Raw genomic sequence first — 22,500 nt, 5'->3', positions numbered from 1 at the left:
AGATTGTGTGTGAGGGTTTGGGCAAGAGGATGTGGCGATATTGACTTTCCTTGTTCATACACTCCTATTCTCAATTCTTGGCTGTGGGCTGCCACCAACAAATTGTCGCTTTTGTATCAAACGGCCATGATTAAAAGAAAGATGTCACATACAAAATCTTTTTGAAGTAAAATTTTAGTACTTTTGCAGAATATGACCCGGATCCTCGGGATTTTCTGTCAATTATAGTTTGGGCTCGACCGGCAGTCACTGGATTAATTCCAGTTTAAAATTGCAGTTTAGAACCGTTTGATATGTATGAAACAGTCTACTAATGGCGACCCATTGCCAACCAAGAATTTAGAATAGCGGTATGTGAGTAAGAAAATTCAATATTGCCAAGTTCGCGAGTCTGTTTGTTTGGACTTGTGCGTATGCGTGCTCATGTGTTTATGTGTACTGTGTGTGTGTGTGTGTGTGTGTGCACGCACGTGTGTGTGCGCGTGTGTGTATGTGTATGTATATATGTGTGTGCATGTGTATATGCGTCTAATGTGTACTGTGTGTTAGAGATTAGACGATTCCAACATTTTTTTCCGAGTCCGATACAATTACCGATTCCAATTCTGATTCTTTGTAAATCTCTAAATATTTAACTATAAAGTGGTTATTTTCCCCCAATTACAGTTAAAAACACATAATAAATGGACACATATTTTTTCAAACGTAAAGACACACTTGTGGAAGGTGATCTATAGATTTCAGTTTTACTGGAAGTTTAAATCAATAAATATTTATTATTTTATTAGTAATACCAGCAGTAGAAAATTTTGTTTTAAAAAAAAAATCTAATAAAAAAAAAAGAAATCGTTTTGTCATCGGAAAATCTGCAAAAGTTTTCCTGATTCCAATACCCCAAATAGTTCCGATTTTTCTGATTCCCGATTCCGATTAATTGTCGTGCGTATATGCGTGTGTATACATGTGCTTATGCGTGTGAGAGAGTGTGAAAAGTACATCTTTAAAATAAAACAAAATTAAAACCTGTTGAAAGTAATGCGGTAGGTCTCCCATTGAAAGTCTTCGATTTGAGGAACTCTCTTCATCAAACATCCTTCGCTTTCGTGGGCTCCTTGGGCCCAACAGCGTGTTGTTGTTCAGCGTTGTTCCCTCAGGACTCCCCCTGCTTTGAGGTCTATCATTCAGGGTCAAGTGTTCCTGGTCACCGCTCATCTCCAAAGCAAAATGGCGTCGCTTTAACTGGAAAAATTGTGTCTCTTCCCAAACGGAACGGTCCTCGCCATCAAGGTTCAGGGCTTCGTTACCAAAACCCTGCGCTTGGACTGGAAACCGTGTGGCAGACTGGACAAGGGGACCTGTGCTGATGTTATCCACCAGGGCGTTTCCATAACTGGAAGCAGGAATCTTGGAATTTTCCGTGCTTGTTTCCTTTGTGGCCTGCTGATCTGTAAAGAAAGATGAAGACTTTATCAGGTTAACAAGAAAATTTATATTAATTTATTGCGGACTATTATTCTCATCTTTTATTAGTTGCTGTTTCACGAGGTTTCGGACAACTATTCCTCTGGTCTTCGTCAGGTGGTAACCGTGACAGATAGGAACTTCGAATCTCCTAACTGCATTCTCAGCCATCACTGCCATCTGTAGTTGTTGTCGTCTGACCACGTTTTTGGCCAAGTAAGCCTCTGGCCGACTTTGGGTAGGATTGAAACCGCTATCTTCAGACAATGCTCATCTGGAACCATAGAGATTCAAGGCCTCTATCAACTGCACCACGTGTATTTGTGTCAGTAACGTAAAAATCTTGTGTTCTGGTGGCGATGAAGTCGTTTTTGATATCGCTTAGATTTTGAAGCATTTCTGTTGCAGAAAGTTATCAGGATGCTTGAAAAAGTGGTAGTCAGTAGATGAGAGGTCTGGAGAGTATGGAGGATGAAGCAGAGTTTTGTAGTTTAATTTGTTCAACTTCTGCAGAGTCGGTTTAGCAACGTGCGGTTGGGCATTGTCGTGAAGAAGAATTGGGTATTTTCTTTTAACTAATGTTGTCGACGTTTTTGATGCATTTTATCCGTTTGTTGACAGTACTTCTTCGCCGTAATAGTTTCGCCCGTATTCAAAATCTGTAATGGATGAGACCGGTCGCAGATCACCAAACAGTCAGCATGACCTTCTTTTGGTGCAGCTCTTGTTTCAGGAAGTTTCGTCAGCGTTTAACCACTGAATTGAGTGTCGCCAGTTTTCAAAAAGAACACACTTTCATTGCAAGTCATAACCCGGTCGAGAAACGAGTCGTTCTTGTTGCGTAAAAGAAGGGAAGGTGACACTTCATAACGGCGTTTCTTTTGGTTGTCGTTCAATTCGTGAGGCACTCATTTATCCAATCTTTTTGTCTTTCCAATCTCTCTCAAGTGGTTGCAAATCGTCGTATATGTTACGTTTAATTTAGAAGCAAGTTCTCGAACAGTTGTAAGTGGATTGGCCTTCATTAAGGCTCTTAATTGATCGTTGTCAACATCCGATGGCCGACCGCTATGCTCATCATCTTCAAAACTCGTTGCCGCCACAAAATTTTTTAAACCATCCGATTGTGCTGTGCGTTCTGTAGTAGTTCCTGGGCCAAATGCTTCATTGATATCGCAAGTAGTTTCAGCAGCTTTTCGGCCTAGCTTGAATTGAAATAAAAAATTGTGAAAATTTGCCTTTTTGCCATCTTGTATTCAACGTTCTGAAACGAAAACATAATTGTTTTTAAACAATGGTAATTTAAACGCTTTTTAAAATAATATATAAAGTAAAGATATTATAACAAAAACTTATTTGAAACGACATCAAATGCAAATATCGAAAAATTGGCTAAAAACATTAATTCTTTACCCCTCTACTGGACACTTTTCTACAGGGAGGGGTCGCTTTTTTCGCTGATATTTCCAAAAGTCATCCCCTCTTTTCGATTGACTAGCCTTAATTTAAACCATCGCTACTTCCGGTTTGGCGAGGGATGCAACAGCCAAGACGTCACTTTTTTTTTTTCACATTCTTTCTCTCCTTTGCGGTACGGGTTCGAGCCTGCTCATTTTTTGCCCCCCCCCGTCACATACATAGGTGCTGTCTGTTTTGAAACTTCAAGACCCATGATTAGTTATCTGTTTGCACTGTTGCGAAACTTTAGGGGCCACGAAGTAACATTGTTTTCATTTGTGAGCGAAGTTTATTTATGTATGAAACAACCTAACTACGTCAAGTCCATGAAAAAGTTGATGAATACTTAATCCTTAGAGAAAAAAGATTTTACAGTGCTCTCATATTACGAGTAAATCCTGGTCAAAATCAGTGTTTTTTTTCCAACTGATGACTAAAAATAAAAGGGGGGGGGCAGCGCTTATCTTTTGGCAATTTTTTTTTTTTTTTTTTTTTTTTAACGACACTCTTCCATTAGTACCTATTTACTATGCCTCCCCACGGGACAGAGTTAGACACCAGGGTCGTTATTTAACGTGGAGAAAATGTACAAAAATAAAAATTGTCTCAGTCGTGAAGGATTTCTCCTCCGCCGAAAGAGAACAAGAAATAGAAGTGCAGCATCTGAAGAACAGATACTACACTTTGATCTTGTCCCGAGTAAATCAATGAAAAATCTCATTAGAAAATGAAAAATGTCTTGTCAACCTTTACATTTTTTAAAAATAAAATAAGCAAAGTCAAATTATTTAAACAATAAAAGGTTTAACGAAGGCTGTTTCAGGAAATATTTCTAAAACTAAACTGAAACTGATCATGTGGTGTCAGTTCGCAAAACTTTGCCAGTCAATCAGGTTTTTTGAAGTATCCAAACCTAAAAACGTTAAAACTACATATTATGCTGACTGACGGTTCTGCTTAAGGTCTTTCGAAAACTTGATAGAGTTCAAAATAGACTTCGTAGCCTCGTAGGAGATGTCCTTTTCTCTTCCTTGCAACCTCTATCTCACAGAAGAGATGTTGCGAGTTTGTCTCTGATGTATCGTTATTTTCATGGAAAGTGTTCGACTGAGCTTCAATCTATGGTCCCCCCTCGCAAAACTTTCACAAGAAACACTCGTCTAGCTGTAAACACTATCAATAATTCCCCCCCCCACTCTTTATCTGTGCCTAAACCTAAACGTAGATTCCATGAACAAAGCTTCTTTCTTAGAACTGCACGCCTGTGGAATTGTCTTCCGTTTTCCTGCTTTCCGGCTGACTACAATATGGTTGTCTTCAAGTCTAACGTAAATAAGTTCTTGATGAGCCGTTCCATATAAGTTATCAAATTTACCAAATTTTCATTACTAATGATTACTATATTGTCCAATTTCTACTGTACACTCTTTAACCCTTATCCTTGAGTGGCCTCTTAGCCTTGATAATGTGGTGATGCCTATGTAAAAAAAAAAAAAAACTACAAAAGAAAACAATCATTTTGCTATCTGTTAAATAAATGCGGTAAGTGATTTTTTTTCTTTTAGAAATTTACATTTCATTAAAATATTCCGTGAATGAAGCAATTAAACATTTCTTTTGGAACTTCTTTGCACAAAAAAAAGAAAAAAGAAAAATGTGAAAAATTTATTAAAAAAGGAAAAAAAGTTTAACTTTTAAAAAAAAAAATGCTTTGAACCTTAACTTTGCAAACTAACTAGTCACTCAGAGGCGTTCAACTAAAGGACTGTAGGGGTTTGGTCGACATTTACTGATGCCTGGTATCACAGGTAAATGTTTCCAAACCCCTAACAAAAATAAAAATAAAAAGGTTGTCGAAAACAACATTAAGGCGGAGGCGATCTCGAAAGTTCAAAAAATGACTTTTATTTAACAATAGAAATAAACGATTACCAAAAATGTACTTTTTATATAGAAATAAACGATTACCAAAAATGTACTTTTTTTATATAGAAATAAACGATTACCAAAAATGTACCTTTTTATATAGAAATAAACAATTACCAAAAATGTACTTTTTTTATATAGAAATAAACGATTACCAAAAATGTACTTTTTATATAGAAATAAACGATTACCAAAAATGTACTTTTTTATATAGAAATAAACGATTACCAAAAATGTACTTTTTTATATAGAAATAAACGATTACCAAAAATGTACTTTTTTATATAGAAATAAACAATTACCAAAAATGTACTTTTTATATAGAAATAAACGATTACCAAAAATGTACTTTTTTATATAGAAATAAACAATTACCATAAATGTACTTTTTATATAGAAATAAACGATTACCAAAAATATACCTTTTTATATAGAAATAAACAATTACCATAAATGTACTTTTTATATAGAAATAAACGATTACCAAAAATGTACTTTTTTTATATAGAAATAAACGATTACCAAAAATGTACCTTTTTATATAGAAATAAACGATTACCAAAAATGTACTTTTTTTATATAGAAATAAACGATTACCAAAAATGTACTTTTTTTATATAGAAATAAACGATTACCATAAATGTACCTTTTTATATAGAAATAAACGATTACCAAAAATGTACTTTTTTATATAGAAATAAACGATTACCAAAAATATACCTTTTTATATAGAAATAAACAATTACCAAAAATGTACCTTTTTATATAGAAATAAACAATTACCAAAAATGTACTTTTTTTATATAGAAATAAACGATTACCAAAAATGTACTTTTTTATATAGAAATAAACGATTACCAAAAATGTACTTTTTATATAGAAATAAACAATTACCAAAAATGTACTTTTTATATAGAAATAAACGATTACCAAAAATGTACTTTTTTATATAGAAATAAACAATTACCAAAAATGTACCTTTTTATATAGAAATAAACAATTACCAAAAATGTACTTTTTTTATATAGAAATAAACGATTACCAAAAATGTACCTTTTTATATAGAAATAAACGATTACCAAAAATGTACTTTTTATATAGAAATAAACAATTACCAAAAATGTACTTTTTATATAGAAATAAACGATTACCAAAAATGTACTTTTTTATATAGAAATAAACGATTACCAAAAATGTACTTTTTATATAGAAATAAACGATTACCAAAAATGTACTTTTTTATATAGAAATAAACAATTACCAAAAATGTACCTTTTTATATAGAAATAAACAATTACCAAAAATGTACTTTTTTTATATAGAAATAAACGATTACCAAAAATGTACCTTTTTATATAGAAATAAACGATTACCAAAAATGTACTTTTTATATAGAAATAAACAATTACCAAAAATGTACTTTTTATATAGAAATAAACGATTACCAAAAATGTACTTTTTTATATAGAAATAAACGATTACCAAAAATGTACATTTTTATATAGAAATAAAAAGGTAAATTAAGACACTAAATATGAATAAACATTAAAGGACGATAAGTAAATAATTATATAATAAAAATAAATATAGAAATAAACCAATTTATTTAGATTTTAAAAAATAATATTACTATTGATAAAACTATTTTTAAAAAGAAGTCAAATAAATAAATAGGAATAATTTGAGACGATTGAATATAAAAGGTTAAAAATTTAATCAAAGAGTTAGTTATTTAGAAAAAATGATATTCTAGAAAGTGGAATAAAAATCAGTTAGCGATTGAAGCTGCAAAAAAAAATGTTAAATTTTAAAAGAATTATCGAAGATAAAGAGAAAATAAAACATTTGTCCCATTTGAAAAAGAGTTAAAAACATATTTAATCTGAAAAGGAAACACTTGATAAGTGGATAGTCCTCAATCTGCGGAGTTTCGAAGAAATACTTTCCTTCTCATCAGAGGGTAGGAATTAGCAAAATGCGGGATCGGATTTTGCATGCAGAAGTATTTGATGAAACAGCAAGTCAGTCAAAGATCTTACTTGAAAACAAAAAAAGTGAAGCAGAGGGAATATGGCGAAGAAAAATGGAAAAGTGGAAATTCTTTTAACTTTCTTGAAGTTTTACATTTGGATTTTACTGTCACTGAATTTTTTATCTTCCACCAGACTATCCATTCATGTGTAATCATCTTTTTCTTCACCATATTCCCTCTGCTCCACTTTTTTTTTGTTTTCAAGTAAGATCTTTGACTTATCACTTTTTTTTTCTTCTCTCTCTTCCCTGATCTTTCTTATTCATATTTATGTCTCGGAAGTAGAGTGAAAAGCATATCTTATTTTTCTTTTATTAATATTATTGGAATCTTTTCTTTTTTCCTTGTACACATTTTTGTGAATTATTCCACGGATTTCTGCCTTTGGATTATTATGGATCATCTTCTTCCAAATATGGGATTTCCTTGGATTTTACTTGTACAAATGGAAATTCTTTTAACTTTCTTGAAGTTTTACATTTGGATTTTACCATCACTGGATTTTTTATTTTCCACCAGACTATCCATTCGTGTGTAATCACCTTTTTCTTCACCATATTCCCTCTGCTTCACTTTTTTGTTTTCAAGTAAGTTTTTTTTTTTTACACAGTGATAACCACTTATCAAGGCCCGGAAGCCACTCAGGGATAAGGGTTATTGCAAGTACATTACGTTAGTGTGGAGATTTGATTAAGTGGTCTTTGACTTACTTGTTGTTTCATCAAATACTTCTGCATGCAAAATCCGATCCCGCATTTTGCTAATTCCTACTCTCTGATGAGAAGGAAAGTATTTCTTCGAAACTCCGCGGATTAAGGACTATCCATTAATCTAGTGTTTCCTTTTCAGATTAAATATGTTTTTAACTAATTTCAAAGTGTTTTTTAACATATTTTATTAACGATTTGCTCATATATATATATATATATATATATATATACTGTGAAAGCAAAATCAAGACTTCAAAAAAAGTGCTGATGGCAACAAAAAGTGTATTTCATTTTACGTTACAATTGTTTCCATGTCCAGTCGAACAATATCAAACATTATATCGTTTGAAAATTTTCCAAAACCAACATTTCTTCAGATTTTATGAATAAACACACTTTTGACAAGAGAGCATTTTTGAAGAGAAAGAAAATGGAAAAAATTCCTTTAACGGAAAAAGCATGTGAGAAACATTTACCTTTGCTGTAGTTACGGAAAAGCCCATTTAGAGAGAGAGAGAGAGATGTTATTTGTTTTTGTTTTTGCAATACGTTTTGAATGAATTTAATTATTTATGAAAGTGCACTTTTACCTAAATGCGAGTTGGGAATAATTTTCCCTTTAACCACTTTGGTACCCCCATATCGGGAGCGGCATATATGTTTTTTTTTTTTAATATAATATAATTTAAAATATAATTTTTTTAAAATATAATATTATATACTTATATTTAAAAAAAAAAAAACTATATATATATATATATATATATATATATATATATATATATATATATATATAGTAATTTATAAAATATATATGGCGATTAAGCTACACTTATTATTCCACGTTTCATCCACTCTAGGATTCGTCAGGCTTATGCGCATAAGCCTGAAGAGTCCTAGAGTGGATGAAATGCGGAATATTCAGTGTAGCTTAATCGCCATATATATTTTATAACTTACTAACTAGCTCTACCTATGTATTGAGTACTTTTGAAGTAAATACTTAAAGTTTACGCATAAATTTATACTTTAGTATATTAATTTTATGTGAGTAAATGAAGTAGTTATATTATATATATATTAGTCCTCGCGTGAAAGTGCAGGACACAAAATGTTTTAAATAATAATAATAGAATAACAATAACAAAGTCTTTCGCTAGCAAGGACTACTATTGAGCGTAACCAGTTATACAGTCCTTTTGAAATTTTCATCTCTATTTTTATCGTTATCTACTGAATATTTTTAATGAAACCTATATGAAATATGTTCCTTATTAAAATGTAAAGAATTTCTATTCTGAAAGAAGTTTAAAAAAATTAATCTAAAAAAGTTATTTTAAAGTTTTTGTTAAAAAAATTCAGATTTTCTCATTATTCAGACATGTATGACAAAGAGAGAGTTGCAAAAAAGAGTTGTGGTGTGAGGAGAATTGCAAACTGAAACAGAGAGAATATTCAGACCTGTAATAATACAAACAGGGGGTTGCAAAAATGAGTTGTGGTGTGAGGAGAAATACAATATGAAATAGAGAGTAGGAGAGTTTTTATAAATACATACAAAATCACATTCATCTTTTTTTAAATCCAAATTAATAAATTAAATAAAATATAATCTTAAAAAGATAGGATACAAGTTAGAAAAGCATTTCATCCAAGGCATGAAAATTGTTAAACAAAATGTTTTTACTATAGGTTTTAAAAATAAAGGTACAAGATTGATAATCTCAAGATAGATAGCTGAGCTAAAACATCGCTGATTTTAGCATTTCATGAAACTAACATTTTATGATGGTGGTCATAGAATGTGACATGATGTTTGCAAAATATTGTTTGTAAAATATTGTTTGTAAAATATTGTTTGTAAAATATTGTTTGTAAAATAATGTTTGTAAAATATTGTTTGTAAAATATTGTTTGTAAAATATTGTTTGTAAAATATTGTTTGTAAAATATTGTTTGTAAAATATTGTTTGCAAAATATTGTTTGTAAAATATTGTTTGTAAAATATTGTTTGTAAAATGATGTTTGTAAAATAATGTTTGCAAAATAATGTTTGTAAAATAATGTTTGTAAAATATTGTTTGTAAAATATTGTTTGTAAAATATTGTTTGTAAAATATTGTTTGTAAAATATTGTTTGTAAAATATTGTTTGTAAAATATTGTTTGTAAAATATTGTTTGTAAAATAATGTTTGTAAAATAATGTTTGTAAAATATTGTTTGTAAAATATTGTTTGTAAAATATTGTTTGTAAAATATTGTTTGTAAAATATTGTTTGTAAAATATTGTTTGTAAAATATTGTTTGTAAAATAATGTTTGTAAAATAATGTTTGTAAAATATTGTTTGTAAAATATTGTTTGTAAAATATTGTTTGTAAAATAATGTTTGTAAAATAATGTTTGTAAAATAATGTTTGTAAAATATTGTTTGTAAAATATTGTTTGTAAAATATTGTTTGTAAAATATTGTTTGTAAAATATTGTTTGTAAAATATTGTTTGTAAAATATTGTTTGTAAAATAATGTTTGTAAAATATTGTTTGTAAAATATTGTTTGTAAAATATTGTTTGTAAAATATTGTTTGTAAAATATTGTTTGTAAAATAATGTTTGTAAAATATTGTTTGTAAAATATTGTTTGTAAAATATTGTTTGTAAAATATTGTTTGTAAAATATTGTTTGTAAAATAATGTTTGTAAAATAATGTTTGTAAAATAATGTTTGTAAAATATTGTTTGTAAAATATTGTTTGTAAAATATTGTTTGTAAAATATTGTTTGTAAAATATTGTTTGTAAAATATTGTTTGTAAAATATTGTTTGTAAAATAATGTTTGTAAAATAATGTTTGTAAAATAATGTTTGTAAAATATTGTTGTAAAATATTGTTTGTAAAATAATGTTTGTAAAATATTGTTTGTAAAATATTGTTTGTAAAATAATTTTTGTAAAATATTGTTTGTAAAATAATGTTTGTAAAATAATGTTTGTAAAATATTGTTTGTAAAATAATGTTTGTAAAATATTGTTTGTAAAATATTGTTTGAAAAATAATGTTTGTAAAATAATGTTTGTAAAATAATGTTTGTAAAATATTGTTTGTAAAATATTGTTTGTAAAATAATGTTTGTAAAATAATGTTTGTAAAATAATGTTGGTAAAATATTGTTTGTAAAATATTGTTTGTATTAAATGTTTGTGTAAAATAATGTTTGCAAAATATTGTTTGCAAAATAATGTTTGCAAAATAATGATTGTAAAATATTGTTTGTAAAATAATGTTTGTAAAATAATGTTTGCAAAATAATGTTTGTAAAATAATGTTTGCAAAATAATGTTTGCAAAATAATGTTTGTAAAATAATGTTTGCAAAATAATGTTTGTAAAATAATGTTTGTAAAATAATGTTTGCAAAATAATGATTGCAAAATAATGATTGTAAAATAATGTTTGTAAAATAATGTTTGCAAAATAATGTTTGTAAAATAATGTTTGTAAAATATTGTTTGTAAAATAATGTTTGTAAAATAATGTTTGTAAAATAATGTTTGTAAAATAATGTTTGTAAAATATTGTTTGTAAAATATTGTTTTTAAAATAATGTTTGTAAAATATTGTTTATAAAATATTGTTTGTAAAATAATGTTTGTAAAATAATGTTTGTAAAATATTGTTTGTAAAATAATGTTTGTAAAATAATGTTTGTAAAATAATGTTTGTAAAATATTGTTTGTAAAATAATGTTTGTAAAATAATGTTTGTAAAATAATGTTTGTAAAATATTGTTTATAAAATATTGTTTGTAAAATAATGTTTGTAAAATAATGTTTGTAAAATATTGTTTGTAAAATAATGTTTGTAAAATAATGTTTGTAAAATATTGTTTGTAAAATAATGTTTGTAAAATAATGTTTGTAAAATATTGTTTGTAAAATAATGTTTGTAAAATATTGTTTATAAAATATTGTTTATAAAATAATGTTTGTAAAATAATGTTTGTAAAATATTGTTTGTAAAATAATGTTTGTAAAATAATGTTTGTAAAATATTGTTTGTAAAATAATGTTTGTAAAATAATGTTTGTAAAATAATGTTTGTAAAATAATGTTTGTAAAATAATGTTTGTAAAATAATGTTTGTAAAATAATGTTTGTAAAATATTGTTTGTAAAATAATGTTTGTAATATAATGTTTGTAAAATATTGTTTATAAAATATTGTTTGTAAAATAATGTTTGTAAAATAATGTTTGCAAAATAATGTTTGTAAAATAATGTTTGTAAAATAATGTTTGTAAAATGATGTTTGTAAAATAATGTTTGTAAAATAATGTTTGTAAAATAATGTTTGTAAAATAATGTTTGCAAAATAATGTTTGTAAAATAATGTTTGTAAAATAATGTTTGTAAAATATTGTTTGTAAAATAATGTTTGTAAAATAATGTTTGTAAAATAATGTTTGTAAAATAATGTTTGTAAAATAATGTTTGTAAAATAATGTATGCAAAATAATGTTTGTAAAATATTGTTTGTAAAATAATGTTTGTAAAATAATGTTTGTAAAATATTGTTTGCAAAATAATGTTTGTAAAATAATGTTTGTAAAATAATGTATGCAAAATAATGTTTGTAAAATATTGTTTGCAAAATAAGGTTTGTAAAATATTGTTTGCAAAATAATGTTTGTAAAATATTGTTTGTAAAATAATGTTTGCAAAATAATGTTTGTAAAATAATATATGCAAAATAATGTTTGTAAAATAATGTTTGTAAAATAATGTTTGCAAAATAATGTTTGCAAAATAATGTTTGTAAAATAATGTTTGTAAAATATTGTTTGTAAAATAATGTTTGTAAAATAATGTTTGCAAAATAATGTTTGTAAAATAATGTTTGTAAAATAATGTTTGTAAAATAATGTTTGTAAAATAATGTTTGTAAAATATTGTTTGTAAAATAATGTTTGTAAAATAATGTTTGCAAAATAATGTTTGTAAAATAATGTTTGTAAAATAATGTTTGTAAAATGATGTTTGTAAAATAATGTTTGTAAAATAATGTTTGTAAAATAATGTTTGTAAAATAATGTTTGCAAAATAATGTTTGTAAAATAATGTTTGTAAAATATTGTTTGTAAAATACTGTTTGCAAAATAATGATTGTAAAATAATGATTGTAAAATAATGTTTGTAAAATAATGATTGTAAAATAATGATTGTAAAATAATGATTGTAAAATAATGTTTGTAAAATATTGTTTGTAAAATAATGTTTGTAAAATAATGTTTGTAAAATAATGTTTGTAAAATGATGTTTCTAAAATAATGTTTGTAAAATATTGTTTGCAAATTAATGTTTGTAAAATAATGTTTGTAAAATATTGTTTGTAAAATAATGTTTGTAAAATATTGTTTGTAAAATAATGTTTGTAAAATAATGTTTGTAAAATATTGTTTGTAAAATAATGTTTGTAAAATAATGTTTGTAAAATATTGTTTGTAAAATAATGTTTGTAAAATAATGTTTGTAAAATAATGTTTGTAAAATATTGTTTGTAAAATAATGTTTGTAAAATAATGTTTGTAAAATGATGTTTGTAAAATGATGTTTGTAAAATGATGTTTGTAAAATAATGTTTGCAAAATAATGTTTGTAAAATATTGTTTGTAAAATAATGTTTGTAAAATAATGTTTGTAAAATATTGTTTGTAAAATAATGTTTGTAAAATAATGTTTGCAAAATAATGTTTGTAAAATAATGTTTGTAAAATGATGTTTGTAAAATGATGTTTGTAAAATAATGTTTGTAAAATAATGTTTGCAAAATAATGTTTGTAAAATAATGTTTGTAAAATAATGTTTGTAAAATAATGTTTGCAAAATAATATTTGTAAAATAATGTTTGTAAAATATTGTTTGCAAATTAATGTTTGTAAAATAATGTTTTCAAAATAATGTTTTCAAAAAAATGTTTGTAAAATAATGTATGCAAAATAATGTTTGTAAAATAATGTTTGCAAAATAATGTTTGCAAAATAATGTATGCAAAATAAGGTTTGTAAAATATTGTTTGCAAAATAATGTTTGTAAAATAATGTTTTCAAAATATTGTTTGCAAAATAATGTTTGTAAAATAATGTTTGTAAAATAATGTTTTCAAAATAATGTTTGTAAAATAATGTTTTCAAAATAATGTTTGCAAAATAATGTTTGTAAAATTATGTTTGTAAAATGATGTTTGTAAAATAATGTTTGCAAAATAATGTTTGTAAAATAATGTTTTCAAAATATTGTTTGTAAAATAATGTTTGTAAAATAATGTTTGTAAAATAATGTTTGTAAAATAATGTTTGCAAAATAATGTTTGTAAAATAATGTTTGCAAAATAATGTTTGTAAAATAATGTTTGTAAAATAATGTTTGCAAAATGATGTTTGTAAAATGATTGTAAAATGTTTGTGTAAAATAATGTTTGCAAAATAATGTTTGTAAAAAAATGTTTGCAAAATGATGTTTGTAAAATAATGTTTGTAAAATAATGTTTGTAAAATAATGTTTGTAAAATAATGTTTGTAAAATAATGTTTGTAAAATAATGTTTTCAAAATAATGTTTGTAAAATAATGTTTTCAAAATAATGTTTGCAAAATAATGTTTGTAAAATTATGTTTGTAAAATGATGTTTGTAAAATAATGTTTGCAAAATAATGTTTGTAAAATAATGTTTTCAAAATATTGTTTGTAAAATAATGTTTGTAAAATAATGTTTGTAAAATAATGTTTGTAAAATAATGTTTGCAAAATAATGTTTGTAAAATAATGTTTGCAAAATAATGTTTGTAAAATAATGTTTGTAAAATAATGTTTGTAAAATAATGTTTGTAAAATAATGTTTGTAAAATAATGTTTTCAAAATAATGTTTGTAAAATAATGTTTTCAAAATAATGTTTGCAAAATAATGTTTGTAAAATTATGTTTGTAAAATGATGTTTGTAAAATAATGTTTGCAAAATAATGTTTGTAAAATAATGTTTTCAAAATATTGTTTGTAAAATAATGTTTGTAAAATAATGTTTGTAAAATAATGTTTGTAAAATAATGTTTGCAAAATAATGTTTGTAAAATAATGTTTGCAAAATAATGTTTGTAAAATAATGTTTGTAAAATAATGTTTGCAAAATGATGTTTGTAAAATGATTGTAAAATGTTTGTGTAAAATAATGTTTGCAAAATAATGTTTGTAAAAAAATGTTTGCAAAATGATGTTTGTAAAATAATGTTTGTAAAATAATGTTTGTAAAATAATGTTTGTAAAATAATGTTTGCAAAATAATGTTTGTAAAATGATTGTAAAATGTTTGTGTAAAATAATGTTTGCAAAATGATGTTTGTAAAATAATGTTTGTAAAAAAATGTTTGCAAAATGATGTTTGTAAAATGATGTTTGTAAAATAATGTTTGTAAAATAATGTTTGTAAAATAATGTTTGCAAAATAATGTTTGTAAAATAATGTTTGCAAAATAATGTTTGTAAAATAATGTTTGTAAAATAATGTTTGCAAAATGATGTTTGTAAAATGATTGTAAAATGTTTGTGTAAAATAATGTTTGCAAAATAATATTTGTAAAAAAATGTTTGCAAAATGATGTTTGTAAAATGATGTTTGTAAAATAATGTTTGTAAAATGTTTCTCAAAAGACGTAAAGAAAGGGGAAAAGGAGAAAAAGGAAAAATCAAAGCGGAATCGGGTAAATCCAAAGAGTTATATAGTCTTTTATCTGACGTTCGCTTTATATGCCGAAATATATATATATACAAGACTACCCGTGACCCATTGGGTCAGTATGTTATATTAGCTATGGAATTCATGTATGAGCGCAACACTTGTGACATAAAGAAAATAAGTTGTTTTTTTTTTTACATAACAGAAACATTTCTATGAAAGTATATTAAAATGAAAAATCACAGACGGATCACTCAAACATGAAAAAAAAAAAATCCTCCCTATTCGTGTAAAGTTACCTATTTTCCCGAATAATCGCTCAAAAATCGAAAATTAAACATGATTTTCTTACGAATCGAATAAGTCATTTAGCAGCAATAACGCACATGAACCTACCGATGAGAAATATAAGAATGAAAAACCCATATTGGAATCGTTCAACCAAGTTATAGAAACTTAAAATCTAAAAAAAAATAATTAATAAAACCTGAAGCAAAAAAATAAAACCTAAATAAATAAAATAAAATAATTAGATAGATAAATCAAAACGTAGACTTATTTTTTTTTTACAAAGGCATCACCACTTATCAAGGCCGATAGGCCCTCAAGGATAAGGGTTAAAGAGTGTAGAGTAGTCAAAAGGGCAATATAGTAATCGATAGTAATGGAAGTTCGGTAAATTTGTTCACTTAAGTGGAACGGCTCATCAGAAACTTGTTTACGTTGGACTTGAAGACAACCATATTATAGAAAGCCGGAAAGCAGGAAAACGGAAGACAATTCCACAGGCGTGCAGTTCTAAGAAAGAAGCTTTGATCATGGAATCTATGTTTAGGTTTAGGCACAGATAAAGAGTGGGGAAAATTATTGATAATGTTTTCAGCTAGTCTAGTGTTTCTTGTGAAAGTTTGGTGAGGGGGGACCATAGATTGAAGCTCAGTTGAACACTTTCCATGAAAATAACGATAAAGCAGAGACAAACTCGCAACATCTCTTCTGTGAGACAGAGGTTGCAGTGAAGAGAAAAGGACATCTCCCACCAGGCCACGAAGTCTATTTTGAACCCTATCAAGGCAGGACAAGTCTTTTCTAGCAGCTCCTGCCCATATGTGGCAACAGTACTCCATCCTTGGACGTATCTGGCTCTTATATAGATAGAGAATTGCATCAGCAGTGAGATATCTACTGGATCGATAGAAGGATCCCACCATTTTTCCAGCGGTCTTGGCAACAGATTTGATGTACGTATTCCATTTAAGATCAGGAGTAAAGGTCAAGCCCAGAAGCCTGTCAAAACTTGAGGCCTCCCCAAGACGAGAGCCATTAATTTTAATTGATGCCAGATGGGGATCAGAACGTTGATGATGTAAAGATAGAAGCTTGGTTTTAGATGCATTAAAAGTAACCAGCCACTCCTTTCCCCATTGTACAATGTGATCAAGATCAGAGGAGAGGGAATCGGAGAGAACTTGGTCGTTTACTGTCTTAGATGTGCTACCATAGATAGTAGTGTCATCAGCAAAAATGTCTACGAATGATGTAATACAAGTCAAGGATCCGTTCTTGACACTCAGCGTGACAGGTGAGGGGCCGGGAACTGGCCCAGCACCTGTCGGACTGAGGTACACTGCTTTTTTAATGTAAAGAAAACTACATTATTAATCATTAATTTGGTAAGGGGATGGCTCATCAAGAATTTGTTTATGTTAGACTTGAAGACAAACGAATTGTTGTCAACTAGAAAGCAGAAAAACGGAACAGAGTTCGACAGGCGCGTAGTTCCAAGAAAGAAGCTTTGTTCATCGAATCCACATTTAAGTTTAGGCACAAATAAAGAGTGGGGCAAATATTATTGATAGTGGTTTCAGATAGACGAGTGTTTCTCGTGAAAGTTTGGCGAGGTGGGACCATAGATTGGAGAACATACGAGCACTTGCCATGAAAATAACAATAAAGCAGAGACAGGCTCGCAACGTCTCTTCTGTGGAAGACGTGGCGTACCTGTCTCTGTACACAAGTATTACCGGATTCTTACGTGTGAGAATTGGAATTTTTTTCAGAATGAAATTACCCCCCCCCCCCAAAAACAAAAGAAAATTAATCCGAGCACTATAAGTTCGATTGTTTTTTTTTGTTTGCTTTTTTTTTAATGTAAAGAAAACTACATTATTAATCATAGACGATTTACAAATGCACGTAAAAACTTGTTCGAAATATGAGACAGATGTTTTGTGTTTGTTTTTGTTTAGTTTTACCGTTTGGCTTCGTATTTCGAAAAGAATGCGTTTATCAAATCGGTTTTTTTTTACCCCCCCCCCCCTTGCCCGAAATCTCATTGAAACACAAACAACTCAGAAACACGTCAAGACACTCTGCCTACTTTTGGTCGTTTAACGGAACTGCTGCAAATGAGGTCATTCTGACCCAACCACTGATGACAATTTTTCACTTTGCTTTGCTGTCAAGTTAATTCAAAGATTCAGTTTTTATCAAACTTATAATTTGTTTTGTGTGATTACAACATAAAAAAAACATGAAACAGAAACTCCATTTAACCACAAAACAAACTATGAACATTTAAGGATATGAATAACTTTTATCAACAATAAAAGACTAGATTAAATGTGCATATTCAAAAAAGTTCATTTTCATGTGACGTCACCTTTCAAAATAATACAAAGTAAAATGTTGAAATAAATGGAGGAAAAAAAAGAGAATGTTCATAAAGAGTACTTATTCCTTGTTTCTTTTTATTAGTCGAATAGTGGCCACAGAAAGAGTGTTTCTCAGCTTTAACAGTGAAAGTGAGGTAGCTTCTCGCTTGACTGCACCTGTGTTATGTTTCCTTGGTGTCCTGTTTCCTTCTCTTCTCGTTTACAAAAATCCTGGGTTTATATTTCTCCTTGCCGGCTCCCAGACACATTAGTTGTTAAATCTTATTTTTAGCGTGCCTTGTTCCTATTGGCTAATTAATTTTTATTACTTTTCTCTTTTTGACTGGCTTAGTGCGTGGAGCCGATGCGTAGTGATTCACTTATACACTTTGTCTGTGACAGCGAATGACTCAACATCCGGTTGGGAGTTTTATTACTCTTTTCATGGACCCCCACAGACTTTTTATAACTACGGTATATATTATAGGAAATATGCAGAATATAATCAGTAGTGTAGCAGCTATTTTTGCCACCTGGGTCTGTCGTAAGATTTGCCTCTCCCCTGCTGGCTGTTAATAATCCGTTAACCTTCAAAATTTGAGAAAGTCCTCAAAATATTTATTTTCATGGAATTACTAACAAGGATCTAATTTTAAACTACTGTTATTAGTTCCAGACTTTCACCTTATTAAAGTACTCCTATACATATGCAGTACTCCTATACATATGCAGTACTCCTATACATATACAGTCGTCATCAAAGAAAATCAAAGATTTTCCGGTGCTTGTTAAGATAGTCGACTGATCAATTAAAAAAAATGTGCCGTTTTAAGTAAAAACAATATTACATACTTAATTGTCATAGTGAAAATAGTAATATATCCAAAAATTACGAAAAATCATTGAGCAGAAAGTTATCTATAGTTAAAAGTCATTTTTACGAAAAATCGGGTAAAATCGCATTTTTCTTACACGTTATAAAGTAGACAGTATGAGTCTAAATGCAGGGGACATAACTCTGAAACGAATATTACTTGTGTCATGACTACAATATTTGTTGTCTATAGCGATAGACTTTGTTTGTTTTTGTTTTACTGAAAACACAATAGCAGTTCTACTTGACAATTTTTTAATAGAGTATATATATTTTTTTTTAAGTCGGTTTCTATTCAACCCATAGTTGGGACCCTAACAGGTACTACCACTCCGGATCAGAGTGGACCTGGGCGCAATGGCAATTAAGAGGTGGCTCCACACTCCCCAAAGCCCGCAAGCTGGGGGCCCTCACAATCGGATACAGTTTAAGGTCATATCCGGGACCGAAAACTCAAGAAAGCAGTACATATGGTGGACAGCAACAACATCTAAGCCGTCCAAGTATTGAATTTAATCACATTTGGAATCGTTCCTGGATATGACCTTAAACTATATCCGATGGTGAGGCCCCAGCTTGCGGGCTTTGGGGAGTGTAGAGCCACCCTTTAATTGCCATTGCTCCCAGGTCCACTCTGACCCGGAGTGGTAGTACCTGTTAGGGTCCCAACGATGGATTGAATAGAAACCGACTTAAAAAAAAAAATATATATATATACTCCATTAAAAAATTGTTCTTCAAAATCACTGGATTCGGCATTGAATAACCTGAAATGGGTTGATATGCCGTAAAACAGAAACAACCAACCAACCAAAATTTTGGAATACATTAATTACAAATTTATATGGAGAAAATAAGAAGAAAAAACAATTAAAAAAGGTAATTTTCTTCTTTTCTTTTTTTAATCTTTTCACAAAATGCGCCCAATCCAAGGGAGATAATTCCACCAAAAACCTTAGAGTTGATTCCCTTGGACTGTTTTCTAGAAAATAAATGAAAATGTACTAAGTAAGATGTCTCTTCACGGTTTTGTAAAAAAAATTTTCACTAATAGCGACAGTTAACAGAAGGATTCAGTTAAAAAATGCCCTAGTGACCCCTGAAAATTGACTTTAGGTTCATAATTTAAAGACACCCCCTCAAACGCAAGTTCTGATTTATTGCAATATAGAGCAAACCCCCTTTTCCTTATTTAAGAAGAAAAAAAAAAACACGGAGTTTACACCTGACGACAGTCAAAGGGTTCATCGATCGAAAGGTTGTGCCAATAACGCCCAAGTTGAGAATAATTCTCCGAACATTAAAATATTTATTTTCATCGAACATAAAACTGATGTTACAGTTGAAAAACCCGTTTAAAAACAGTATTACACACAAAAACACACAAAAAATTGAAAACCCCGTTTAAAAACGGTATTACACACAAAAACACACAAAAAATTACGCCTTTAGAAACTCATTGTAGTAAAATGTTTCAAATTTTTTGTTAACTTTTTATTGTTTTAATTTTTTCTATTTTCTATTTTTACCCCCTCGTCCTTTGCTACGCCACTATAGCGTTATAAAACATGTTCAGGATTTATAAGGTTGACAAGAAAATTCTTGTAGTTTTTAACTTTTAAATTCAAATGAACATATCTCGGCTCAAACCAAAATTTATTGATCGAAATAAGCACCATCAGAATCGACACACTTTTGTCAATGCAAAACAAGTATATTTGTTACCAGTAACGTAAAAGTCTTGCGTTCTGGTGCCGATGAAGCCGATGAAGACGCTGAAGGCGTTTTTGATATTGCTTAGGTTTTTTGAGCATTTCTCATGCAGAAAGTTGTCGGGAATTAGACCTTTTCTATTGACTAACAACTGGGTGTTGTTGTCGAAGTTTCTGATGCATTTCATCCATTTGTTGACAGTATTTCTCTGCCGTAATGGTTTCGTCTGCATTCAAAAAACTCGAATGGATGAGACCGATCGCAGACTACCAAACTACCAATATGCCATATCCAAGGGAGATAATCCCCCCGAAAAAAACTTTCTTTCTTAGAGTTGATTCCCTTGGACTGTTTTCTAGAAAATAAATGAAAATGCACTAAGATGTCCCTTCACGGTTTCGTAAAAATTTGTCACTGATAGTGACAGTTAACAGAAGGATTCAGTTAAAAAATGCGCTAGTGACCCCTGAAAATTGACTTTGCTTTTATAATTTAAAGACATCCCCTCAAACCCAAGTTCTGATTTCTTGCAATACAGAGCAAACCCCTTTTTCCTTATTTAAGAAAAAAAACATGGAGTTTACACCTTACGACAGTCAAAGGGTTTATCGATCAAAAGGTTGTGCCAATAACGCCCCAGAAAGAGCCCACCTTCTTTGCAGCAGCCTTGGCAATGCTCTCAATGTATCTGTTCCAATTAATGTTCCCTGTGGACGCTAGGCCGAGGAGTTTGAAGGAAGTACTTTCGGGTAATGTGTTTTGGGCCATTGCTATTGGTGGTAGAGAAGGTTTCTTGTAATTATTGAAGGAAACATGCTTAGTCTTGGCAGCATTGAATGTGACCATTCCATTTTTGTCCTCATTCCACTACAGATTGGAGGTCTTCTAGTGTTTCTGTCATTTCCTTAGATATGTGTTTATTTGTTTTCCCCTCGTGCCTGTTATAGAGTGTGGTGTCATCAGCAAATATACCCATCTCAGAAACAATCTTATCAGGGAGGTCACTTCTGAACATCAAGAATAATAAAGGTCCAAGGATAGACCCTTGAGATACACCCACATTTATATCATATTGTTTAGATGTACGACCATCGAAGACAACCCGGATTCTTCTCTTATTTAAGACAGATTTAATTATGTTTAGTATTTGTCCAGTGATACTGTATGATCTAATTTTCTTGAGAGAACCATCGTGCCATACTCTGTCAAAAGCTGTAGATATATCTAGGGCTACCGCTTTACCCTCCTCTGTTTTGTCCAGTATATGGTATATATGTTTAGAGATTACAGTTAGGATATCTGCTGTAGAACAGACTTGCCTAAATCCATATTGTTGGTTGGTCAGAAGGTTAGCAGCTTTAAGGTGATGGACTAGAGCTTGGTTAATTATGAACTGAAATATTTTGTCAAAAAGTGAGATAAGGCTAATGAGGCGATAATTAGTTCTTTCATCAGAATTCTTGTAAACTGGTACCACAGAAGCAGTTTTCTAGCAGCCAAGAAAGCAAGATTCGTTACGGCATTTGTTTTAAAGTTTAGAATGGACTGAAGCAACCTCAGCAGAGCATTTTTTAATAAAACAACTGGGATGAGATCGGATCCACATGCTTATGAGGTGTCTAGGTTTTTATGATATCATGCACCTGAGAAGAGGTAATTTTCAGGGTAATCTCCAAAAATACCGTTAGGGCTTACAACATGGCCGCCAGAAGAGTCACGTGATCCGGTTGATCCAAAACATGAATCGCCGTATTACGAAACCGGAAAACGCAAATTTAAAGCAAACTTTGACAAACAAGCATAATAATTAAGTACAAAAACAGTTTTTCAATATCATAATAATAAATAATTTATTTAGAACGGTCATTTAATTTTTTGTTGAGAAACAATCACAGTTTGTTTGTTTTTTAAATGTTTACAAAATGTCTACGAACGTGCGTAGACAT

General features: G+C 29.0%; 1 protein-coding gene across 3 annotated transcripts in view; it reads right to left on the bottom strand.

Annotated features, from left to right (window-relative positions):
• LOC145261036 (uncharacterized) overlaps nt 1-22,500 on the bottom strand; it is a 135,724-nt gene that overhangs the window by 80,224 nt on the left and 33,000 nt on the right. For all 3 annotated transcript variants that reach the window (XR_013864389.1, XM_080119180.1, XM_080119181.1), the window contains exon 2: nt 1,024-1,445. Coding sequence is in view for 2 of the 3 variants with exons in the window: in XM_080119180.1 (XP_079975306.1) it covers nt 1,024-1,212 (189 nt within the window). In the remaining variant the exon portion in view is untranslated. The remainder of the gene's footprint in view (nt 1-1,023; nt 1,446-22,500) is intronic.

The sequence above is a fragment of the Euprymna scolopes genome, chromosome 37 (genome assembly GCF_053919585.1).
Source record: "Euprymna scolopes isolate OS-2025 chromosome 37, ASM5391958v1, whole genome shotgun sequence".
In the NCBI taxonomy this organism is placed as follows: Eukaryota; Metazoa; Mollusca; class Cephalopoda; order Sepiida; family Sepiolidae; genus Euprymna; species Euprymna scolopes.
Note: the sequence above shows the minus strand (reverse complement) of the source record. Positions and strands in the feature narration are given on the sequence as shown.